Genomic DNA, 25,125 nt, shown 5'->3' with positions numbered 1-25,125 from the left:
GGAGGCGTGGGGAAGTGACGGTGTGCCACGCTCAAAATGGCGGGCAGCGCCTAGGGCTGTGGGGAGGTGGCTTCGATCAGGGCGAAGTCCGGGCCCTGCTGAGCTGGGAACTCGCACTGTTTGTGCCCTTGGCTCGATTTCTCCTCAAGAGGCAGCACGAAGGGGCTCAGCATGGTGGGTGCCCCCATATAGAGGCCTGAGCGTGGTGGGGAAGGTGAAAGCAATCCCCTCTGGCCATGGCGGGCGAGCCTAGTCCTGCCCATGTGCTGGGCATCGACCTGGGCACAACGTCGGTGAAAGTGGCCCTGCTGGTGGGGACAGAGAGAGGGCAGGTGGTGGCCGAGAGCTGCTCCAGGGAGACCCAGGCACACGCCAGGAGCCTGGAAGCTGGACCGCAGGTAAGGGGGAGGCAGGTAGCACTTCTGGCATGTCGATACCGGCCCCACCTGGTCGTGGCCAGGGCGTTGAAGGAGGAAATGAGTTGTTAGAAGTTGCTAACCTATTCTATAGAATCGTAGAATAGTTTGGGTTGAAAGGGATCTTCAAGCCCATCCAGTTCCACCCCCCACCATGGGGCAGGGACACCTCCCACTGGATCAGGGTGCTGAAGGCCCCATCCAACCTGGCCTGGAACACCTGCAGGGATGGGGCATCCCTGGAGGTTTTCAAGGCCAGGTTGGATGGGGCTTGGAGCCCCTGATCCAGCGGGAGGTGTCCCTGCCCATGGCAGGGGGTAGAACTGGATAGGCTTTAAGGTCCATTTCACACAAGCCATTCCATGATTCTGTGATCGCCTTGTCAGCAAATGGCAACTGCTTGCCAACTGGAAGGGTATTTTGCACTTTATAATGTGAGATGGAGTCATAACTGGAAATTCCCCATGGAAATAACCAGGATCGTGTACTCTTGATAAAGATCTTTACATTAATTGCGTTGGTCAGTCTAAGAAACCATAACTCAGAATCATAAAGAATATGTATCAACATTCCTCTGGCCTACTTTTGTAACGAGTCCAGGTGCTAATTAGTAAGCAGAGATACCAAACAGGCCAGCAGTTCTCTCTAGTCTTGTGTACAACCAAAAGCATATATGTGCAGATTAGTTCACATCTGTATGTAGACTATATTTGAATACTTTTGCTTACAATTTTCATATTGGTCTGTTACAAAGTAATCAGAATATTCAAAAACATGAAAGCTGGAATACAGCTTCTCTTGTCTCATGACTTCGTCCGTTTGCTGAGTAGATCACTTTGCTGCTTGTTCCAGGAATAGAGTATCCAGAGTCCAAGTATCAGCATCATTAAAATCAGTAGTGAGTTGATATGAGGGAGTTTTAGGAAGAAGGGGAAACTGCATGCCAGTTGGAACACATGGATAATCCTCTTTATGAGGAAAAAGAAAAGCAAACACAAGGTGAACTAATGAAACCATGTAGTGAGCATTAATGGATTTCTTTTAAAAGATGTAGTTGAGTATGGTAATTTAGGAAATTAGGAATTATTTGGCCTTCAGTTTAAGAGGCTGTTGTTTCATTCTCGACTTGTTAGGATTGAGTTTTAGTTATTGTAGATTTTTTGCACTTTTTTCAATTTAGTGGGGAATTTTATTCTAATACATGCTATTAAACTAAATGAATTCTGTTATTCACTTAAGAAACAAGACTAGAGCAGTCTTGTTTAATAAATACAAGTGAATCCTTATGGTTTCATGCTCAGAATAATGCTTTATGATTGCAGGGAATGGAGCAGAATGTCCAGAGAATAATAAGAGCATTGAATGAATGCCTCACTGCTCTACCTCAGCAGCAGCTTCAGAAAGTCACTCATATTGGTATTTCTGGACAAATGCATGGGATTGTATTTTGGAAAAGAGATAAAGGTAATATTAATTCTTTGGTATTCCTGTTCAGAGTATTCCAGTGCAGAAAATAAAACTTTTAACACTGAAACGATCTGTTGGAAATTGCCACATCCACTTCAGTCTTCTGTAAAACAGAATTAACAGATCTTCTCTGTCAGAATTTTACTTTAATTAATGGAATTTCAGCTACTGACTATGGCTAATGATATTGTTTACACAGATTAGTTACAGGATTCAGTCTAGTGAGATCCCTGCAGAGTCAGCACAATTATTAGTACAAAGGAGGAATAATGTATTTGTGGCTTCTTGTTTGTCCATCATATGCTATCTGCTGCCAGTTGAAAGAATTTCTGCATCATGTGAGTGGCTTGGGGAGAAGGGGATGGATCTTATTCACTCATAAAACACTTAGCCAGCTGTTGTCCAGCATCTCAACACCTTCTAGTGATTCTACAGTAATAGCATTAGCATTTTTGTGTACACCTTGAAAAATAAGCTATGCTTGATCTTTATGTTAGCATGTGCATAGATGTAGCTATCCAACAGAGCATATTGCTATGTATTTTGAAGTGCTGTTTGAAAGTACAGTAGGAGAAAAATTGAAATTTAGTAAATGATGTTTTCAGGATTCTTCACCCCCCAAGAAAACCCCAAAAGCCTGAAGGCATTTTTATCCTTGCAAGTCACAGACTGTCATGTTCATTCATCTTGCTGCTTATGCTCTTGTTAGTAGGAGCTGAAAGAGGATCATGGTCATAATTCTGAATACTCAGCTGCCTGAAAGGCCAAGACCTCGGAAACAAAATCAGTCACAGCAAGGTGGTCACATGAGGCTTGATTGTGCAAATACTCAAATAATCTTTGTGACAGTGAGGTTGTTTGAGAAATTCAAGTCTTGAGTTACCAGCCCTGTGAGATGGGGGTGGGTTATCTTCTTGGCTGACCTCCTGTAAACCTATTGACATCCAAGGCTTGGATTTCAGAATGTAGTTCCAGGTCTTTTTTCTCTTCACTTTATCGTGTGCACATCTCAGCAATTATACAATATCTTTTCAGAATAAGAGTTATGCATATTAAGCAAAGATTTGTTGTAAAACACAGAAGAGATTTCCCAAAAGTGCTGTTCACTGCCTGTCAAAAGTTTTCGGGGTCTTAATTGCTTTAGGAGTCACTATGTTATTCGTTACTGGCTTTAATTTTATATTAAATACTAAAATGATTAGAAAGAAAGAAATCCAGACGCTGATGGACTGAAGGAGCTGTTGCTTGCTTTCCGGCTGTCTCAAGGGCTCCATTACAAAGCCTCAGAGGTTCATGATAGACATGGATTCTTATGTCATGGTGGTTAATATTTTATTTCCTAAAGCCACATGCCACTTTTTTTTTTTTTTAATTTCTGTCAAGTGTAGGAGTGTGTTTGTTCTCATTTGTCATGAGTAGACTAAGTGAATCTGTGCACTTTGGGGCACAAATTACATTTTTAATAGCATCGTTTAGGGTCAGATTTATGGTTAATAATATTTCTTAGAATCCATTTAAAACTAGAAAAGTAAACCAATTGGAAATTCAGTTCAAACAGACTTGATAGAACAGGGAATTAAGAGAACAAAAAGTATTTGCTTTGCATGTTTCACATAGAACTTCCCAGCTTTCACAGGTGCTTTTGGCTACGTGAGTGTAACTTCAAGTCCCTATATCCAGCTCAGGAAAGACTCTCTTAGCTGTATTTGTGCTAGTCGGTTAAGTTGCCAGGTGCTCCCCTGACCTGTGGAACAAGTGGTAGAGCACGGCTTGAGACTCTGCTCCCATCTCCAGCCAAACCCCCCTGAAATTGCCTCAGTTACAGAGCTAGCTGGACATGGTGCGTGGGCTGTCTTGTCCCCACACTGTTACCAGACGTTGTCTGGGACAGCAGTTATCAGAGGCTGAAGCTGTGCTAGCTAAGTGTGCGAGCCAACATCACATGCCAGTGCTTGAGCTCAGTCTCTGCTTAGTTTGCTGCTCTGGTGAGACCGCATGCTGCCTTTGCAGGACTTAGGGTGAGTGTGTCAGGGGAGAAGGTAGAACACTTGACTGGAGCAGTACTACACATTGCTGAGAAGGCTCTGAGTGGCTCTGAGAAGCTGCCATCATTTAGCTGAGACCTTCACATGAAATAATGGGAAGGTTTCATCAAAGGTGTAGTGTTTTCTGTCCAAAAGGAATATTCTGGACTGGTAAAACTGAAAACCGCGTTAAACCCTGTTCTACCTTTGGTGAAGCTTTGTTGCGTAGCACAGGGGAGGAATACTCTAGTTCTTTGCAGTCCATTGCTTCATACGTGTATATCCAGGTTTCCTGTTGCTTTGGCTCAAAAGGTGATGAAATTATGTGCTATCCATCATAGCAGTTCATTGCAAATACAGCATTCTCTCAGTCATGATGTGGCAGATCCCAGTTTAGGTTTATATGTGAGAGCCATCGTATCCCCTCATTACCTCCCACAGCAGAATTGTCTTTTTTTTTTTGTGGATCACCTGTTATTTTAGTTGTATCCTTAATATCTCAAGGTACAAGCTGCTTGTTCCTCTAGGTGCTAGGAGTGCTTATAGAGAAGGAAGACCTTTGATATCTCTATATTAGCAAAGAATGACTGGCATTATGACGTTATCTAGGGCTGAAAACAATGACTAATTAACTCAATTGCAATCAGTACTGGCTCTGTTTCTGCTCTTTTCCCAAGATATTTGCCAAATTATCAAGAGTGTCCGGAAATGAAGAACGTCAGGCAGACTGTGCCGCAGGGAATCACTGGATTTCTCGGATACTGTGTATTTCAGGTTGCAAGTGGACAGAGTGTGGCACAGGCCCTACCTTCGAGCCGCAGGAGGTCAGTCACCTGATTACTTGGCAGGACGGCCGCTGTAGTCCTACCTTCCTCTCTTCTCTTCCTCTGCCGCAGTCACATATCAGCCTGGCGACAGGATTTGGGTGTGCCACAGTCTTCTGGTTTTTAAAGAAGAGGTACATTGTTTCTCAAAGGGTTTCTGTATCAGGCTGTTTCGCTGGCAGTTTCTCATCTTGAATTTATGTGACAGTATTCCTATAACATGTTAATACCACTAAAGGCTGAGGGGCTGTGTTCCTCTGTAATCATAACATTAATTAAGCAGTCAAAGAATATTTAAAATGGCAGTGTTTAATGTAAACTATATGCAACTGAGCACACAAGAGTCTCTGATCGCATTAAAGTAGTACAGACCTCTTTAATAAAAAGAAGTTTGTGACCATAACAACCGGAAACCATAGAGTATCAGAATAATTCTAGTCCGTCCTACCACTCAGAGGAGCTCTGCTAATGCAGTTTGAACACTATAATTTCCCTGTGTGCAGACTGTGAAAAGTACTAACATGCCTGAAACAGTAAGAGTTGCTTTGTCTGCTTGCTGCCAGATGCTAAAACAAACAGACTCTAAATTAATTTCAGTTCCTTCCTTCCTTAGACACTGAGATCCTGATGAGGTGTTACGAATGGTCTACTTTGTTGTGGCATTTTTGCAGAGGATATATTTTTACATTTTATGATTTGGCATCAGCAAGATTTGCTCTTAGTTTCGTCTGCAGTGTGCTGTTTCTCAAAGAGCCGGTGTCTTACTCTGCAATGAGTTCAGGTTCAGTAAATGGCGAGAAACTTGTTAGATCTTGGTTTCTTCCAGTGTGTGTTCAGCATATGTATGGAGTGTGGCGTGATCTTGCTTTAGAGCTGTGTAACTTGTGAATCTATCTGCTTCGGTTTGTTCCTGTTTGTTTTCACCTTTTGGCACATTTCCATTCCTATATTAATAATTCATGGATCCTAGGGCAACTGCAGGACTTTACCTGTTTTTCTCAAATGCTCCAGTATCAACAAAGTGACATTTTTATCTTGTGCAAGCAATTACTACCTTCCTGATAAGTTTTGCAACAGTGTGATTTTAACCTTCAAGCCACCATGTCTTCATCTTCCATCAGGAGATGAGTGTTGCTGCTGCAGTAACAGCGTGAAAAACAAATACCGTTTGAAAAAAAACAAACCGCAGAACAACAAACTGCAGGTTGGTCATTGAGGTGGCTGTTTCAGGCTGTTTTTTTATAGATGGGACCACATATGTCTGAAGTTCACTGTAGCAACAGAATCGATCTTGCTCCCACTGCCTTAAATCACCCCTCACTCTTTGTTATTTTTTTCTTAAATATTTTATTTAAAAGTCCAGATTTTCTGAAGCCTTATGATGCAGCTGGCACAATCCATGACTATGTGGTTGCCATGCTGTGTGACCTGAAGAAGCCGCTCATGTCTATCCAGAATGCTGCCAGCTGGGGTTATTTTGATTCCAGAAACAAAAGCTGGAATACTGACATGTAAGTGCGAAGGTAATTTAGTCGATTCTGTGCATTGCTTGTGTCAGGCAATGTGAACACCTTTGAGGGCCCTAAGTTTGAATGTGCTACAGATAAAAGTGATTGAAAGTTACTCCTAATCAATTGTGGTGTGTCCTGTACTGCAGAACTGTTGAGAGTTTGGTCTGGTTTGTAAGGTATATGTGTCTAAATTATATAGAATCTGGCACGGTATTTCTAAAATACCTAAGAGAGCAGAGCTGAGAGGCTCATCAGTGAGGCCTTGCGTACCACACTGTTCTCTCCGTTTCTGTGGTGAGGTGGTGGGATGGGATGGACAAGTGCACGCTGCAGCCAAAGTGATGGTAAAAGACAGTTATTACTCTAGTTCTTTCAGCTGAGCTCCTTCATAATTACTAAGACTTAGGATGATACCTAAGAGTTATTAGGCTATAGGAAGCCTTGTAGAGAATCTGTTTGTTTATTTATTTGCTTATTTATTTTAATGATTTGCTCTTTCAGGGCTGAGTGCTAAGGCCTTATATAATTCAGGGCTTAGGTTAGGCCAGGACTCCCAGGTGAACAGATCTGCTTATGAAGGTATGAAAGCGTGACAGAGACTTGCATTTTGCCTCCTGAACTTGTACTAATCTGGCCGTATAGTGTATCTTGCAGTTGATTGTATAAGGTATTTGTTGGAATTAACTCTTAATGATTTGGTTTTGAACCACTAACTGCATGACAGCTTAAAGTTTTTGACACTTAGAAGTTGCATTTTTTTTGCTGTTTTTTGTGATAGTTCCTTTACCTTGGAACTGCTTGTCTGTATGACATCAGTCAGTTAAACTCGCTGAACATGTACTGCTGGATGATCTCGGGTAATCAGATTGCATATAAAGGGAAGGTATTTGTTCTTCTAGACTATTCTAGTTTACCCAGCCTGTTGAACTGGAATGCTGCCCCTGACTGAGACAAAGCTCTCTAAATAGGTGAAAGCATCCATAAATCCAGCAGCCACAAATGTGTTGCCAGGTTCATCTGTGACTTCAAAGAGGACTTTGTAGTCATACCACACATTCCCAAACTACTTTCCTACAATAATGTCTTTTGATTGCAGACTGAAAAAGTCCGGCTTTCCGCTTCACTTGCTTCCAGAGGTGAGAGACCCTGGCAGTATTGCAGGCAGGACAATCTGTGCATGGCATGGAATACCCAAAGGAGCAAAAGTAGGAATTGCTCTGGGAGATTTTCAGTGCTCCGTTTATTCCTGTCTGACTGAGAGGACTGATGCAGGTACAATCATTTTGGTATTTTATTTGGTTTTCTTGTTGTCCTCCTTCAGGGTAGCCTAATAAAACACTGATAGATTTTTTTTCTTTGTCTTTTTTTCTTTCTATTTAATGCTCTAGTTCTTAATATCAGTACCTCTGCTCAGCTGACTGTCTCAATGCCCTTGGGTTTCCAGCCTCCAGAGACACCAGATCCTTCCTCAGCTGTTACTTACTTTCCCTACTTCAATGGTGACTACTTGGCAGTGGCAGCATCACTTAACGGAGGCAATGTGCTAGCGACATTTGTGGACATGGTGGCACGGTGGACAGGAGAGCTAGGTAAGCTGTTTCAGTGATGGCTAAAGCTTAAAATTGAGGTTGATCAGCAAGGCAAAAGGAAGCTAAAGCAAAGGAACAAGCCTCGAGCTGTTTTGTTGTGCCATATGAGGAACAAGGGTGTAACTCTTGGGTCATGCTTCCTAGATCTCCGGAATTTCCTGGTGGAGCTTATGAATGTGCTGGGACAGTCATGCTTGCCTCTAGGTTTTGGGATTTGTTTTGTTTGAAGAACAAAAGAGAATTATTTTTTGCAAGTTGTTTTTCAAGAGGAAAGATCAGCAAATTTGAGGACAGCCTCTAATTATATATGACTGCAGTCTGAAAGAGTCTCTTGATTAGATCAGTTGCCTTTTGTTGCATATTTGGCAGCACTGTGATGGATTTGAAGATACTACATGAGTTAAAGCATTAGAAGTGGTTTAAACAAGGTCTTCACAGGTCTTTTTTAATAATCTCTTTAGATTTGCCGTACAAAAGCTCTGAAATTGTTCTTTCAGTGGGTACCGGAAGTGAACTCCGCATTCACGTGCGATCCAGCCAGTGAAACTGAAGTCTGCCATTAGTGACTTTAAAGATGTTGGCTGGTATAACGTCACACAGGATAGACAAAGAGGAATAGCTGTGTTATCAGAAAAGGCAGTTTCTGTAATCAGAATAAGATCTCTAGTATCACAGATTCTGGATACAATCAAATGGGAGAACTCTGTTTCATAATCCTGGAAAAAGTGTTACCTTTGGGACAGAGAGAAAAGATATGCAGTATTTTGCTGAAGAGCTAGATCACCACCCATTTCCAGTCTCTACTTGTAAGACACACTGGACCCTTTCAGATTAGTAACATGATATTCCCCATCTGCAGGACTTCAAGTTCAGGAGTCTGACGTCTATATGAAGATAATCCAAGCAGCCTTGGCCCAAAATGACAGCAAGCTCTCAGTCCACCCTACTATATTTGGAGAAAGACATGTTCCTGAGCAGCTGGCATCGGTGACCAATATTGCTGCCTCTGACCTTTCCCTGGGTCATGTAACTAGAGCTCTGTGCCGTGGCATTGTTGAAAACCTCTGTTCCATGTTGCCCGTGCAGCGCATGATGGAGACGGGAGTGAGGAAGATTCTGGGGAGTGGGAGTGCCCTTGCCAAGAATGAGGTGCTGAGGCAGGAAGTGGAAAGGATTTTTCCATTCTCTGTGGTTTACGGGAAAGATGTTGATGCTGCTGTGGGGGCTGCCATGGTGATGTTCCACAGAAAATAAAGTCATTGTTTGGAATGACCTGAGATGCAGCTTCTTTTTTTTTTTTCCCTGCTGTACAGTGTTTGTTTTCACTTCCTTCACTTGTTTTGGAGTTGTATTCAACACGCCTTCTCGCTCATTACAGTGGAAAAAAAAAAAGCTTGCATTTAATGTCTGTTTCTGGGTGTTTGCATTTCATTGCTCAGTCATTGCCATTTGTGAAATGAGAAGTAATTATCACATAAAATTTGGCTGAGTGATTAGGAAAGATCCATTAACTTTCTGCTTAAAAAGATACCTCATGTGAGGTTCATTTTCCTCGTAGGAAATATGTTTGGAAGCAGTAGGAGAGAAGAGTAGTGCTGTAACGTAGTCTGATGCTTTCATTAGAAACTTCTTGTCCTTAAACTGTCCCACAATATACATATATACATAGAGGCAGCAGAGCAGGATGCCAGCCTTGTTTGGGAAGTTTGGTGGCTCCTGCACAGAACGAATGCTGGTTTTTCCATTGATTTCCATTTGAAACCCAAACATGATTAGTATTTTGAGATATGGTCTACAAAAATAATTTGTTCTGGTGATACAGTGCATAGCTATTTTAGTGTGTTTCTGATTCTCCCCTCATCAAATTGAGCTTTAATATGGCAGCTGCCAGGCTAGACTCTAACCTAATTTTAATGTTAAATATTGTTCATGCAAATTCCCTTAAAGCTTATAAGTTTAGATAAGATGGATGTACACCTTTTTGCTCAAATGAGACTGGGAGGCAAATAAGATCATTTAATGTTATCTAGATAAAACTTCATTACTTAGAAACATATTTTGATTGTAATATGGGAATGTATTTCTATCTTGCACGTGGACTGATGCATTTCTGTAGCAAGAAACCTGTTCTGAGGTCTTAATTACAGAGATGCAAAGGAGCTGATGCCTGGAGTGGGAGAAGAAAGAGAAGGAGAGCTTAGTCAAACGGACCAGCGAGAAGCTAGAGGCTGAATAAGGGAAAGCCTCCACTGATCTGTATAGTTTTCTTATTGAGTTTCTGCTTTGGAAATGGTGAAGAAGATAATTGTAATGTTCAGTGAGATGCTCTGCTTAGCAAAGCTCCAGGAGCACCGTTTGAGGACCTGGCTTAGTGGTAATCTATACTTATGAATTAATAAATAGGCATTTTATTTCTTTTGAGCACAACGTTGTAGGGTGTTGTAAGTAGTATAATTAGTTTGCAATTAAATCAGCAAATGTATTGTTCTTTTATGTGTAGTTAGATAGATGGCAAGACTAGAAAGATAGTTACTTTTTGCAAAACAGAAACCAGGTAATTTCACTGAATAATTTCATAACCTAACTCAGGAGCTAGAGATCTGGAGGTTGCTTCTAACTTAACAGCTACAGCCTAGCAGCTCGGGTGGAAAAGCTGTTTCTCTAGATTAGTTTTTGGCAGGAAGATCTTCTTTAAATAATGTATTTAACAGTATATCACACACCTCTTCATTTTTAAGGGTGTTGGATCCATGCTGGGTTAGGTATGATTTTTTTTTTTTCCTAATGACAATATTTAAAAGCTGACTGTTAGAAATATATGTATAATTTAAATAGAACATAGTATGAACATGGAACAATAGCATGGCCTTAGGACTTTCTGTCATTGATTCCCTCTAAATTCTGTTCAGAATTAGCTTATCTTTAAAATACTTGGTAGGGCTTTTCAGCAGCCATGCAAGAAAGGTGTCCAGAAAGGTGGCTGATCTCAGAGAAGAGCTGTGGCATACTTTACAAAGTTTTTTGACTTGAAATGAAACTGTGACCCACAGAAACCATCATTGTCTGGTGGTTTGGGTTTTTTTTGCAAGCTTGAGTGTATTTACAAAGAGGAAATCTGGAGAAGAACATCCATTACTAAATGCAATTAAAGGGGAGGGAAAAACAACAGCAACTTACTGCAATTCTTGTAAAGAGCTTTGCTAAACTCCTGGGAATAGAGGAAGCTACTGATGCTTCTGGGTCCAGAATTGTTCTTAATGATCTTATTTCACTTGTTTTCTGTTCTTCCAGTGAACTTCTCTTGATTCAAAAATCATCAGGCACATAGAACACTTTTGAAGACGAATGAAGTGGAGAAGCAAACTCTGAGGTGTTTTCAGTCCACGCGCCTTGGAGGAGGAATATCTGGCACCAAATTCCTATAGACCTGAGTGTGTTTACAGAGATTGGACTGTTTTGTGGAAGACAGGACTTTTTGCAATATTTGTAAGTTCTGCATGCATATTTGAATAACACAATGGTTAGCTCTTAATGCTCTGTAGTATTTATTCTAAGTTGTGATGTGATTAGATGTTCTATCAAAAATATCTCATTTATTGTCTCAAACCTCAATATGCATAAGATTGCAAGAGTTCAAGTAGGTTATGTATTTTTTAAGACAGATAAATGTTTTTTAAAGAATCTTTGCACAGAATGTTGAAGGGTTTTTCCCCTGTAAATTTGTAGTCAGGAAGAAAAACAGCTTTGTTATCAAAGATGTGACCAACAGGATAACATAAGCATGTATAATGACTAAAACAGGTTTGAACAAATTGTCGAGGAGACAGGATTGATTCTGCTCTGCTGATTTTAATATTGCACCTATTGTGTAGAAAAAAAGTGAGTCCATTTTCCATAGTCATCTCTCTGATGTTTTTGGCTCAATCCACGTTAATTTAAATAAGAAGAAATTAAAATCATACATGGCTGTGTTCCCTCTGTATTTTTTCCATTTTTTATAAAACTATTTTTGTAGGTTTTTCACTGAAGTAATTGTTCTTCTGTATTTTCGGTGTCATATTCCAAATGGAAATATTTTTCTATATGTAATTTCTTATTTAGAGAACAATTAGGTTAATAAGATATTATTTATTCTTTCAGAGTGATTCTAAGGACACAAGGAACTTGAAAGGTGAGCTCAGAGGACACAATGAGCTGAACTGCAGTCATTGGTATTTTGTCTATATTATGCTGTTTTGCTTCCAGTAACCAAGTTTGCAAATCAATGTTTTCTTCACATGTTGTACAAGTTTATAGGAAGTGCAAATGCTTAACAAAATTTTCTTTCCCATCCTACCTGCATGGGAAAGTGTAAGTGACCCTTAATATAAGTATTAACTGGCCCCATAGAACTGAAAATCTGGCTTTGATATACAATGTAGATTTGCAGACAACCCTTCAGACTTTTGTTAAGAGAAACATCCATGAAGTGTGTTTGTGATATTCTCACACTGATTGCACAAAGATTTCCGACCACTGTAATTTGGTTTGTAATTTCAACTTTCATAGATTTTTAAGGCTTTTTAAAGATTTTGTAACACTCCTGTGCTCAAAGCCACAGAATTTCCCAGCAATCTAGGATTTCGGAGTGTCTTTCTAATGCTGTTCAGCTCTCTCTAAAAGCCAGCAATGCAGCAGTTTAAATATGATGCATTCCCATCTCCACTGCTGGAGTTCCAGAATATTTTGCATTCAGTGGCATGAAGACCAATGTTTGTCTGATTGAAACAGCTTGATAAGAAAGCCAAAAAAAAATCTCTACTTTCAGTATAGTACATTTGTTAACTTGTGTCAAATTCTTTGTGGCTGTAAATCGGACAAGATCAGATGTGTGGTCTTACCGTCATATCTTATCTGTGGTAACCGTTCTCTTTCCGTTTCCACATCTCACATCTGAGGTGACGCTAATCTTTCCATACTCATCCCCCCTCCCCTGGTTTTCATCTAGAACTGTCATAACTCTGGTAAAGCCACTAAGCGATAATTTTCCTATATGCAGGAAGTCCTCAGTGCTCAGCATCACTGAAATGCGGTTATGGCACAGGCAGGCTTTTTTTTCACATGCCTGATATGATCCTGAGAGTATATTGTGGCTCAAAACATTTAGAAAGTAGAGAAGAAAAGCAGATATTATTTGCTTTAAGAACAATTGGAAGAGCATGAGGCACTAGTTTTAAGGAGAAATAGTCAGCTCTGCAGTGAGGTGGCTGGCAAGCTCTGGGACCCTCTGCCTTGCTTTCTGCATTCTGAGATGGGTGAGGGCAGTGAGGGCAGTAACAAACAGCGTGGAGGTAACTACCTACTAAACTGTTCCAACTCTGGGTATAGTGGATGTGTGTCCATCTGTCACTTCTGGGATGAAAGCAACCGATCCATTCCTGCTGTTTCTGGAGGGTAGTTCTAGGCAAAAGGGGACTCATGGCCCCATGAAGTGCTGACTTGAGATGTTTGTGTTGTTCCTCACAGACTGCCTGCTCATCATGTCTTCCATTCTTGTGAAGATGAAGAAATTAGGCAGTTCTGATATGGAGGAATCTGAAGTGACAGATGAACACACAGATGGGGAGGACTCCATACTGGAAACACCTGACAGCGTCCAGGGTGCACCCAGCACCAAGGTGCAGCCACCCAAAAGCAACATCTTTGCAAGACGTGGGCGGTTTGTGATGGGTGATAGCGACAAGGACATGGCTCCCATGGACTCCCTTTACCAGATGGATCACCTGGTGGCACCTTCTGTCATCAAATTTCATGCCAATTTGGAGAGGGGTAAACTTCACAAGTAAGTTTGCTGTGTAAGATTTGGTTGTAATGAATGGTTTGACAGCTGCAGACTCTTTCTTAGACCAGCAATTACTCTCTCCACGTGAGCATGCTCCTTTTTTTTCAGTTTCACTGTTTTCTATGCCAAAATAATGAGTGTTGCATCTGAAAGTGACAATAGCTGTTGTGTCCTGGCATCTCTGGAAATTCAGTCCATGGATATTGTGCCCAAAATTAACTGTTCAGGGAAGGGACATCACTCAGAATGAGAATGTGGGATTGCGTGGGTCCCAGGCCTGAGTTAGACTGCCATACCTCAGTGCCTCTTTTAAGTCTTTTTTTCAACTTTTCAGCAACAGATACATAATTTTATCAGGACAGTTGCTTACAGGCTTTCTTGATCTTGTAGACTTTGCAGATCCATCTGTAGTAATCTATAGTGTTACTACTTCACACAAGCAAATGAAAAATCGTGTTCTGGTAGTTCATAAAAAGTCTGCTAATTATCTGACTTGAGCTAACTGAAATTTACCCTTGTTAGGCTCCTTTCTATAGATTCCATCACAGGCTGCTCAGAAAAAGCTTTCAAATTTTATGACCGCAGAAGGATCTTTGATGCTGTAGCCCAAGGCAACACAAGGGACCTGGAGGATCTGCTACTGTATCTTAATAGAACCTTGAAGCATCTCACAGATGATGAATTCAAAGGTACTCTTTAGTGTCACATACCTTAAGTTGCCCACTTCTTCTTGTACTGCTCCTGTTAAGTGTCTGCTGGTCCTTAATACCCAGTACTTCCCTATGGATCTGGCAACCTGTTGATTGTAAGGTTACAAAATTCTGAAAAGCTGCATTTTCCTGTGAAACCCTGAATGAATTTTCTTGTCCTTTGAAAAGAACCTCATTAATTTCTACATTCCTGGAAGTAGGTGGTGGGTTTGTAGTCACTTCTATATAGCTGCAATTTTTTGTGTTATAGAGCCAGAAACTGGGAAAACTTGCTTACTGAAAGCCATGCTGAATCTGCATGATGGGAAAAATGATACCATTCCCTTGCTGCTGGATATTGCAAGGAAAACTGGAACTCTGAAGGAGTTTGTTAATGCAGGGTATACTGACAACTACTACAAGGGTAAGAGAAATGCCTGCTACGGTGAATGCTCTTGGTGCTAAGACTGAAGATAGGGTGAGGCAGAGCTCTCATACAGTCTTATGCATGAAGCCTTATGCCTGAGGGTGCAGCACCCAAAAGTTCCAGTGTGCAATTGCCTGAGCATGAATGCACTGATTGATAGGTGGAATATTCTGCCATTTTTTATATACAGTGATTTAGTAGCAAGATCAGGGGACTTGCATTTGCAATCTGTGCCATTGTTTTTTATTCAATTCTAGAGCTTTTTAGTCTGCAAAGCTCTCAGTTCCACTATCTTATATGAAGCTGAATGAACTGTGGTGCCTGAAAGTTATCAGTCTATATTAATGTTGAAGATTTCTATCTGATGAATGTTTCTGTAGGTCAGACTGCACTTCACATTGCCATTGAGAGGAGGAACATGTATCTAGTGAAGCTCTTGGTCCAGAACGGAGCAGATGTTCATGCAAGAGCCTGTGGGGAGTTCTTCAGGAAAATCAAAGGGAAACCTGGCTTTTATTTCGGTAGGAGCAAGCACAGTATGGACTCAGTATGGGCTTTAGTGATTGAATTATCCTAGCATTATCCCAAGCACAAGCTGTTAAATAATCCTGTTTATGTGGCACTGGAGGCACAGAAGAACCAGATGGATTGTTCCCCCACTTAGTCCAAATATTTACTCCCAAAGGCTGAGATTATAAAGAAACACAGTTGGTGGTTGATGGTGTTCAGTGTGAGCTGGGTGTCTTGCATCTCTTTGTTTTCTGGGCTGTGTCCTTTGAAAGTCTGTAACATTCTGCTAGCTCTCCTTTCAGTGCTTTTTTTAAGGAGCCATGTTTCTGTGATGCACTTAAACCAAAGAAAATGTGATTCTAACAGCTACCACAATAATTGGTGCTATATCAGAGAGAGAAATTCACCTCTTCTTGTTGTGGAGAAAGATGAAAACAACATGGTCTTCTTTCTGTTTGCGCATGTGTAATAATGGGCTTTCTGACTACTCATTTCCTTTGCTTTCCTGCAGGGGAGCTGCCTTTGTCCCTGGCTGCCTGCACCAACCAGCTCTGCATTGTGAAATTCCTCCTTGAAAATTCCTACCAGGCAGCCGACATCGCCGCTGAGGACTCCATGGGCAATACGGTCCTGCACACGCTAGTGGAGATTGCAGATAATACTAAAGACAATACCAAATTTGTTACCAAGATGTACAATAACATATTGATCCTTGGTGCCAAAATTAATCCGATGCTGAAGCTGGAAGAGCTCATCAACAAGAAAGGGCTAACTCCATTGACTCTGGCAGCCAAAACAGGGAAGATAGGGGTAGGTGAGCAGATATATTTCTGTTCCATTATTGTATCAAGTTATACAGAGCACGTGCAAAACATTTATGCAAGATAGATTTTATCACTGGTTACTGTTGGGGCCTTTTAGTTAAGAGGAATTGATGCTAAAGTTTAACATGCAAAACTGCATACTCTTTTAAGGCTGTAGAGGATGCATGTGTGCCTGTGCCCAGCTGGCATTGTTCATACACCACTGGTATGCAAGGCAGCCCAGGCAGAAATAGAAAGTGGGTCCCTGCTATCATCTGAACTACTAGAGGTCTTGTACTCTTGACTGGATGGTGTAACTCACCCTCTGACAGTCCCCATTCAAAATGATTTTATGCTCAGAGGTGTGGAACATACATCTCTGCTTTTCTCTTGCAGTTTTGAAACAAATAATGGCAAGTTGCAATTGGTATTTGTACTTCTTCTCTCCCAGCATCTAGTGAGAAAATTAATTTTGTTTAATTCAGATTTTGAGCTCTGCAGTGCCTCAGTGAGTTGACTTCAGCACAGTAAGCTAGGGAGAAATTAGCCATCCTGCCTTGTAGAGATACTGAGGAGCTAGACTCCATTAGCACTGGAATGTTGGTTGTGTTGTTCTTTTGCAACTAGATTTTCGCCTACATCCTCAGAAGAGAGATCAAAGATCCTGAGTGCAGACACTTGTCTCGGAAGTTCACTGAATGGGCTTATGGACCTGTCCACTCATCTCTTTATGACCTGTCCTGTATCGACACATGTGAGAAAAATTCAGTGCTTGAGATAATTGCCTACAGTAGTGAAACACCAGTGAGTATACGCCTTCTTGGCATTCTGTTCACAGGCTGGGCCACTGCTGAGAAAGGGCTTCATGTCCTGTGCAGTGCATTCTTTGTCTTATTTCTCTAAAACAATCTCCCTTCCTGAGTTTAAGGGTAGTAAAAGGAACATCTGCTGAAGATATGTATCATTTGCTGTTTTCAAAGCCTGGTACAAACTGGTACCATAAAGGTTCTCTTTCTCCTTCTGCTCAGAACCGTCATGAGATGCTGCTGGTGGAACCCCTTAACAGGCTGCTGCAAGACAAGTGGGACCGATTTGTCAAACACTTATTTTACTTCAACTTCTTTGTCTATACTGTGCATATCCTTATCCTCACCGCAGCTGCTTACTACAGACCTGTAGAGAAGAATGAAAAGGTATGTTATCCCTGTGATATATCAGGGGAACCAGCTACTGCGTCATAGCCCAGATCTGCCTCGCATTCAAATGTGTGCTCCTAACTTCAGAATTTTCCCTGAAGGCAGAAGGGGGATTTTGACCCTGCTTGCTTCCCAATCTTGCCCCCTTGCTGCAACATATTCAGAAACTTAACATGTGCCTCCAGAAGTGCAGTTGCTTTCAGCTGCTGGCAAGGCCAGGTATTTCCTATCCCCAGTTCTGCTGAACATATCTATGTTCCTGTCTTATACAGCCTCCCTTCACGTTCGGTCACAGCACTGGGGAATATTTTCGAGCTACTGGAGAGATCCTGAGTGTATTGGGAGGCCTGTATTTTTTTTTCAGAGGGGTAAGATACTTCAAGCTTTTTCTTTTTTTGCTCTTTGGGTAGGTGTAGGAGAGAACCAAACATTCCTATTCAGTAGAATTAGCTGCTAAGATAAACCATGTTTCAGTCAAGAGCTACAAATCCTTTTCCTTGGCCTGATTAGAAGTTTTCAGGCTACTAATGAGCCCACAGGCTAAGATACTGTTTTATCTATAGTATAAAAAAAAAGACTATGCTTAGAAGTCAATGAGCATCTCAGCAATCAGCCTGGACAAAGCTTAAGAGCGGAGTATTGCAAGTAACCAGGCCTCTATTGAAGATTACCTATCTCAGCTTAACATCCCCCTGCTTCCTCTTGGCAGCCAGTGGAGAGCGTAGAGTGAATCATAGGTCCTCAAAACAGTGACTGAATAGGTGGTTGTCTTCAAAAAACACAATGAAGTAAGAAAAGTCTAGTGTTACTGGAAGAGTCATCATTAGATCTTGCTCCAGTGTTAGTTTTGAGCAGTTTTTGTGAGATGCTTTATAGGTACCAGCTCCTTCTGTAGGTGAAGTTGATGCATTCAAATGGGGTACGTAACCCCTCCTTGAATGCAAACCTGGTCTTCATTCCATTTTTTTTTTCAGATACAGTATTTCATACAGAGGCGTCCGTCGTTCAAGACACTGATAGTTCACAGCTACAGTGAGGTTCTTTTGTAAGCTCCAATATCTTTGTTTGCATTTCAGCATGAAGCTTATTAATGTGTGAGATGTGTGGCTTTGGCTGAAGCCACTTGTAATAGGTAGAGGCTTTGCTGTAATTTCCTGCGTCCTTACAAAATACTTGTCCATGGATATCCTAGCACTTGAATATGTGGGGCTGAATAAGTAGCTGCTTGGGAGGTAGAGCAAAGAGGGTGTCAAGAAGTTCAGTGACTGTATCATGGAGCAGAGTTAGGAATAGTTCTCCAAGTTGGACCTACGATTGAGTGCATGCACTGCATGTGCAGAAATCCTCCCATCCCTAAAGGGAGCTTTGCCTCTCAGTAATTTGGGCCCTTTCTCTTCCCAGCTGGAGTGCAGCTAAACAAGACAGTTTTCATCCCTCCAGTCACAAGGAAGAGCAGGGATGAGAATGCAGCAGTTTGTGTGGGTAAACTGAGCAGTTTGCAAGAGGAGCTGTAGTATTTGAGAAGGAAAAGAATGAAGGGAATAGAGCAAATGTCTGTCAAGGCTCCTTTGTGCTTTGGGGAATCCTTCATTCTGCTATATACCTACCTCATGGGGCTCCCCTCTTCCCACCACCTGTGGCCAACTCAGTACTTTGCATTTAGACCATGCTTGTCTTTCAGCTTTGTTCACTCCTTGCTCATCCTGAGCTCTGTGGTGCTGTACTTCTGTGGCCAGGAACTGTACGTGGCTTCCATGGTCTTCTCCTTGGCACTGGGCTGGGCTAACATGCTGTACTACACCCGTGGCTTCCAGCAGATGGGCATTTACTCTGTCATGATTGCAAAGGTCAGTCCAGTAGTGGGTGGTGAGGCCAGCTGAGTGCTCAAATCAGGAAACTGCTGCCAACAGCCCTGTTTCCAGGAGAGAAGTCGCCGTATCTACCTCCACAGTGCCACTGGAAAACCTCATAGCAGGCTGCCACCCTTGGCCTTTATTTTTTGAGTGACATGATACAATTTAAGTTATGTAGAAAAATCACCTGCCTTTCATCCATATATTTTGTATCGGTCTTAATAGTGTTATTATTGTCTGCCATGCTTCAAAATAAATACAGTTGGATAGGAATGGATGAAAGGAGACTGAGAACAGTGCAGACTGGTCTGGTGTGAAATGGCACAGCTTTCTACTAGCTGGAAGTTTCTTTAGGGATAGTTTAAGTGTTCCCAGACAGAGCAGTTGGTTAAGAGGCTGTAGCTGGCTAGTAATCCTCTATATATCATGTAGCCAGCAAGGCCGAGAAAGGAAGGAAGATGCAACTGTCTTAATACGGTTTATACTCACAAAGATGAAATTATTTGCCATGCATATGTTTTGCATATGTTTGTAAACTGTTGCGTGAATAACAGAGGAAAATGTTTTCTGTATTAAAGTTCTTATAATCTCAGCAGGATAAACAACAGTTTAATGCATGAACAGCCAGTTCACAGCAAATGTCATCTTGAGTTGAAGCAGTATTTTCTAACAATTTTTGTTGCAGTTTATATTCTAGTTTTAGCAAAATAAAAATCTTCTGTTTCCATGTTACAGATGATCCTTAGAGATTTATGTCGCTTCATGTTTGTCTATCTAGTGTTCCTGTTGGGATTTTCTACAGGTAATACCATGCCTGGAAGTTTTTTTTTGTTGTCTTGAATAGCGTCAGAAAACGTTACTTTTCAAGTGGCTTAGAGTTTTTGTTTCCAACAAAAGACTAATTGATTAACCTAATTACACTAAAATCTCCTCAGAATAACAGTTACGCATACTAATTTCACAGAGCTTTTAATCCCTGGTGTCAAACTGATTTGCAAAGCTGAATGGCTGTATAGTCATCCTGTTCTGTATGGAGAAATCGGAGACGCCACCTTCTGAGAGGGTGTTGGTTATGGAGAATATTTTATAGAGCAATTTCACTGGAGACAGTGAGCCATGAAGATAACGTTTTACCTTTACGCTCATTTTCATTGCTTGCAATGGAATTATGATCTCAAACTGTATTTTTATCCTGCATATGTGATTCTTCTTTTGCAACAGCTGTGGTGACTTTAATTGAAGATGACAATGAGGGGCGAGAGACAAGCATTGAACATACCCGATGTTGCAATATGAAACGAAGCTGCCCATCCTACAACAGTCTGTATTATACCTGCTTGGAACTTTTCAAGTTCACTATTGGGATGGGGGACCTGGAGTTCACAGAGAACTACAGGTTCAAGTCTGTGTTTGTCATCCTTTTGCTTCTATATGTTATCCTTACGTACATCCTTCTGCTCAACATGCTTATTGCACTCATGGGGGAAACTGTGAACAAAATTGCACAGGAGAGCAAGAGCATCTGGAAACTCCAGGTACATCAGTTCTGTGAGGCTGCTGTCCAAGAAAGAGGGGATGGGGGATCATAAGGAATTTTCAGAGAGAATTGTTAGGTACTGACATGTTTCTAAATAACAAGTTGCTGCTTCTGTCCTGCTCCCCTGAACAGTTAAAAAAAAAAAAAAAAAAAGTATATTAATTCTTTTTCTATGTATATTTGATGTTTTGTCTGAGCAGATGTTCCCAGTGTTCCACAGATGTTCAGAATTTAAGAAAAGAAGGACTTTTGCAATTAGACAGAATTATTTGGGCTTTTGATGATGGAAAATCCTAATCAGAGTATGAAGACAGGGTTTATACAAGGGGAAAACCAGTCTTTACCAGAATCTTAAAGGCACATGAGCTTTTGTTTGAGGTAGGAGAGGGAATTTCATATTTCTAATAGCAGGGCAGTAACGTAGCATTTTAAATGACATATTAACAGAGGTGATATTTCAGAGATGAATACAATGCCTGCTCTGAGATGGTGACAATGATAAAAGCTCAAGGGTTTTAAAGTAAAGGCAGAATTCAGGATTTGTTTGACTTTGAAACAACAGCCTCTCAGTCCTCTGCTTTCTTTTACCTGGCAGAGAGCCATCACGATCTTGGATATTGAAAACAGCTACTTGAACTGTGTGAGACGCTCATTCCGGTCTGGGAAGCAAGTCTTGGTGGGGGTCACACCTGATGGCCAAGATGATTACAGATGGTGCTTTAGGTAACCTGTTCGTTTGTCAAATGGGCAGACAACGTTAAGGTATCTAGTAATGGGAAGCAGAACTTTCCCCCTGGAGCTCTTCTCTGAAAAGCAGTGCACTAACACTGTCTATAGTAGACAGTTTAATCTGATTTCTGGGTCAGATCTGAGGCTGGAGCGGTCGTGTTTAGTGATACAAACTCATCTGGGAGGTTTTTTTGGTTATCATGAAAATAGATATTGGTTTTATTGTTCTCTCCCCAGGGTTGATGAAGTGAACTGGTCCACATGGAATACTAATCTGGGCAAAATCAATGAAGACCCTGGGTACTCCGGGGACCTCAAGCGAAATCCCAGTTACACTATTAAGCGTGGCAGAGGTAAGAGTTTCAGCGACCTAAATGCTAGTATGGGTTACATACCAGTGATAGAAGCAGCATCAATTAATTGTTAGAGGGCAGTCAGTTTTATGCACTTAATGATAATGGCAATAGCCAAGTTAATGGCATTTTCAGTCAGCGTAAAATGTGAAGGATTAAGAGGGCTCATTATTCACACAGCAGTTTTACTCTGGAATAGCAGCCACATAGATTCATCATTCTGATCGTAGATTTTTACAAGGCAGATAACATGGGTAAATCTTGAGGAGATGGAACAGTGTATAGTGGCAACCTCGTAGCCAACAAGATGCTTCAGAGGCCCCATACCCTATAGTTTGGGAGCTCGGCATCCAACACAGAAGGATTTAACTGTACGATCAGTCTCTGCTCTACTTGCCAGCTGAAATATGGAAAACTCATGGAACAGTATGGGGAAGAAAACCACAAAGCCCTTTCTTCCTGCTTCTTTCATCTTCTTTCTTCAGCTTCCTATTCAAAACACTTGTATATTTTCTTCTGTTTTTGTGGAGGGGAAAAATGTAACCATTCCTTTCCTTTTTAGTTTCAGGGAAAAACTGGAAAACATTGGTTCCACTTTTAAGAGATGGAAGCAGGAGAGAAGAGACTCAAAAACTACCAGAAGGAGTCAAATTAAAACCTGTCTTGGAACCTTATTATGAGCCAGAAGATTGTGAGATGTTGAAGGAGTCACTTCCAAAGTCAGCCTAATCTAGTTCTGTTTTTAAGAAGAAGGTTAGTTCTTAGATGCCTATGTTGGTCCTCGCAAGCAGGGCAATTGGAGTACTTCCTTCAAAAGCACGGGGATTTATGGGAAAAGGTCAGAGGATCTAGGAAATTACTGTGCAAGGGTTCATTACGTATGCTAAATAAACTATTTATTGTTTAAGCTCATGTCTTCATGGTTATTTTTAATATAAATCTGCGAGAAACTGTCCATACTACTTGGCTTATATTTACTTGGCTAGATATTTGCATGAATTGTTAGAAACAGTTCCCTTAGATGGAGTCTTTTTGTTTTGTTTTATAAGTAAATACATTGAGAAGTTCCCACACTTCAGATCTGTCTATAAGGTCACCAGCCCTTTTTTAGTGCAGATTTCTTCATCCATTTCATTTACTCTTTGAAAGCGTTTGTGCACTTCTGAGATCTGAGCTGACATTGTTAGCTAGCAGGAGCATCACTAAGCTTTCCGGGCTGGTGCAAGTGGCCAGTGATGGGGGATATTTTGTTGGAGAATAACAAAAGTGCTTCTGGAAAGATGGTTTCCGCTCAACACCTTGAGTGTGTTTCATCCTTTCTGTCTCCTTTTAGATTGTCTTTTAAAAAGTATTTTCTGGTGAGCAGCTACAGACCCTAAATTTGTCGTTTCACAGCCTCGGAATATAACTAACCAATCTACTAGGAAACTGGAGAAGGACAGATAAAAGAGCAGTAAAAAATCACCAAGAGGCCAGAGATATGTTCCTGTGAGGAAAGTTTCTTGGAAAGGATATGAATAAGTGGGAACACAGTGAAAGAATGCAAAATAATGAGTGATCTAGAGATGTTGTTATTCTTTTCTCATCACACAAGAACAAATATACTCTGAAATTTTAAAGGTTGAATAGTCAAAGTCAATGAAATAAGTGTTTCTCTTACACTGAGTAAACTCCATAATTCACAGTTATTGTTACTGAGGCTGAAGGCTTAACAAGGTCCCAAATTTGACATTTATTTAGATGACAGATGAACTTTGCACAAAGTAAGAGATAGTGGTTGTAGAGAATATATGTTTCAAAGGTCAGCTGTATAATAATGTATAACAATAATAATCTTGAAATCAGAAAGTTTTCGTTCTTGACTTTGACAGTGACAACAGGAGGAAAGAAATCTGGTGCTGCAAATCCATCTGGCTGGATTTACAAAGAGAATCAGGAAAAATATCTGAGAGAGAAAATAGGCAGATGTTCTGAAACTACAGATAGGAGCCCTGGAAAGAGAGGAAAGAATAGGAGGAACGTTGTCATCTTCTTGGAAAATGGCTGGACAGAAAGGAGCTAAGGATAAGAAAATTTGTCTAAGGGACAGCTGGCCCATTATTTCAAGTGCTGGACCTGTGCAACTCTGTTGGGCAAGAAAAGGTAAATTATTTTACCTCCTTTCTTACATATCACTAAAGCACTTAGGCTTAACAACGTTTAATGCACAAAGACATTGTGCACATACAAGTATCCTTAAGCCAAAAAAGCTTTTAACCACGGGGTTCAGCTTGAACATGTGCACTGTTTCTGTGGTTGCCTTTGAAGTACAGTTGTGCTCAAGTGCTTCTGTGAAATTGGGCCAGAGCATGCAGCCTTTGCCAGGGAAACCCGTCATGCTTGGCCTGCGACTCATCCAAAGCCTGTGGTCAGAGAACACTCCTGTGAGTCACTGAAGTTGAAAAGAGGCACGCTGGAGGGGTCAGCAAATTATTGGGAAAATTGGAAATCAAAGACATAGAAAATTGAGCCAGGCTTTGAAAGATAATTTTCATCAATACCTATAATTTTTCTGCATTTAGTAAGATGCTGAAACTTTCACTGTTCTTAAAGAGAAGCAATTAGTGTATTAACATACAGACTGCTCTTTGCTGCGAGCACTGTTAGATGAAGTTTTGGGTTGTTTGACGTCAGTTCTTCTGACGGGTCAGGATTTGTCACAGTGCTCCTTTCTCACAGGAATATACAGCAATATATTTCAACAAAATCTTCAAGCATCTACTTGCTTTATTTGAAATAGCAGCACCATCTAGAGGACTCATAATTCCCGTTTCTTTTGTTAACATCATTCAGGAGAAATGTAATTTTATTTCCGTAGAGTTTGTAGGGTATAGCTGGACAAAGGGTTTGAAAGAATTGCTTGGAAAAAAATAGGAATTTAAACCCAACAAGCTTTGTCTCTGTTGGACAGGGAAACCACAAAAGATGTTCATAGGAGGTACGTTCAGCTTTATACCATTATAAAGATCTACCAACCTTTGATAGCAATCTCTATAGGTTCCACTCAAGACTTCATTGTACTCCACACTGAACGTGGCAAGAAACAGTCCTCATGTAAAACAAGTACAGCTAAGCAGACCAGACAGGCTGAGACAGTGGAGTAATTTATTATTAAAACTATTAAGGATAAATATGGAAAAAGGCTGACCAGGAAAATGTAGTTGATTGCCTCCATGTCTTTGCATGCCCGGTCAAATTTATGCTTGAAAGCACACCAGGATCATGTTGTAGCTGGAAAGGATTCGTGAAATTTCTGTATTCCCTGTGAGGGATCCATTTCTCTTCATTATCAACCTGAGTAGAGACCTAATCCATTGCTTAAATTTCACCTTGATTT

At 40.9% G+C, this 25,125-nt stretch overlaps 2 protein-coding genes across 5 annotated transcripts; both read left to right on the top strand.

Moving 5' to 3' along the window:
* Positions 1-22: 22 nt before the first annotated feature.
* SHPK (sedoheptulokinase) lies at positions 23-9,122 on the top strand. Of its 3 annotated transcripts, XM_054084751.1 has the most exons (7): positions 23-398; positions 1,739-1,880; positions 4,682-4,865; positions 6,090-6,242; positions 6,744-6,821; positions 7,339-7,514; positions 7,687-7,823. In XM_054084751.1, exons 1-5 carry the CDS (start codon positions 237-239, stop codon positions 6,754-6,756), a joined length of 654 nt encoding a protein of 217 aa, XP_053940726.1. In that variant the 5' UTR covers positions 23-236; the 3' UTR covers positions 6,757-6,821; positions 7,339-7,514; positions 7,687-7,823. The 3 variants fall into 3 exon arrangements, with proteins under 3 accessions (XP_053940726.1, XP_053940725.1, XP_009556779.2); XM_054084750.1 differs by lacking the exon at positions 6,744-6,821 and having other exon boundaries at positions 29-398; XM_009558484.2 differs by lacking the exons at positions 23-398; positions 1,739-1,880; positions 4,682-4,865; positions 6,744-6,821 and adding an exon at positions 8,691-9,122 and having other exon boundaries at positions 4,872-6,242; positions 7,631-7,831.
* A 63-nt stretch (positions 9,123-9,185) lies between these two features.
* On the top strand, positions 9,186-22,622 carry TRPV1 (transient receptor potential cation channel subfamily V member 1). 2 transcript variants are annotated; one of them, XM_054084747.1, is made up of 18 exons: positions 9,186-10,205; positions 11,123-11,317; positions 11,972-12,002; positions 13,337-13,652; positions 14,175-14,341; positions 14,613-14,765; positions 15,149-15,289; positions 15,790-16,088; positions 16,709-16,885; positions 17,110-17,274; positions 17,550-17,645; positions 18,252-18,322; positions 18,959-19,124; positions 19,866-19,932; positions 20,352-20,665; positions 21,263-21,390; positions 21,634-21,749; positions 22,312-22,622. In XM_054084747.1, the coding sequence occupies exons 4-18, from the start codon at positions 13,351-13,353 to the stop codon at positions 22,476-22,478; spliced, it is 2,529 nt and encodes an 842-aa protein (XP_053940722.1). In that variant the 5' UTR covers positions 9,186-10,205; positions 11,123-11,317; positions 11,972-12,002; positions 13,337-13,350; the 3' UTR covers positions 22,479-22,622. The 2 variants fall into 2 exon arrangements, with proteins under 2 accessions (XP_053940722.1, XP_053940723.1); XM_054084748.1 differs by lacking the exons at positions 17,550-17,645; positions 18,252-18,322; positions 18,959-19,124 and having other exon boundaries at positions 9,188-10,205.
* Positions 22,623-25,125: the final 2,503 nt, after the last annotated feature.

The sequence above is a fragment of the Cuculus canorus genome, chromosome 20, assembly GCF_017976375.1.
Source record: "Cuculus canorus isolate bCucCan1 chromosome 20, bCucCan1.pri, whole genome shotgun sequence".
NCBI lineage: Eukaryota > Metazoa > Chordata > Aves > Cuculiformes > Cuculidae > Cuculus > Cuculus canorus.
This window is presented reverse-complemented; position numbering and strand designations above follow the sequence as displayed.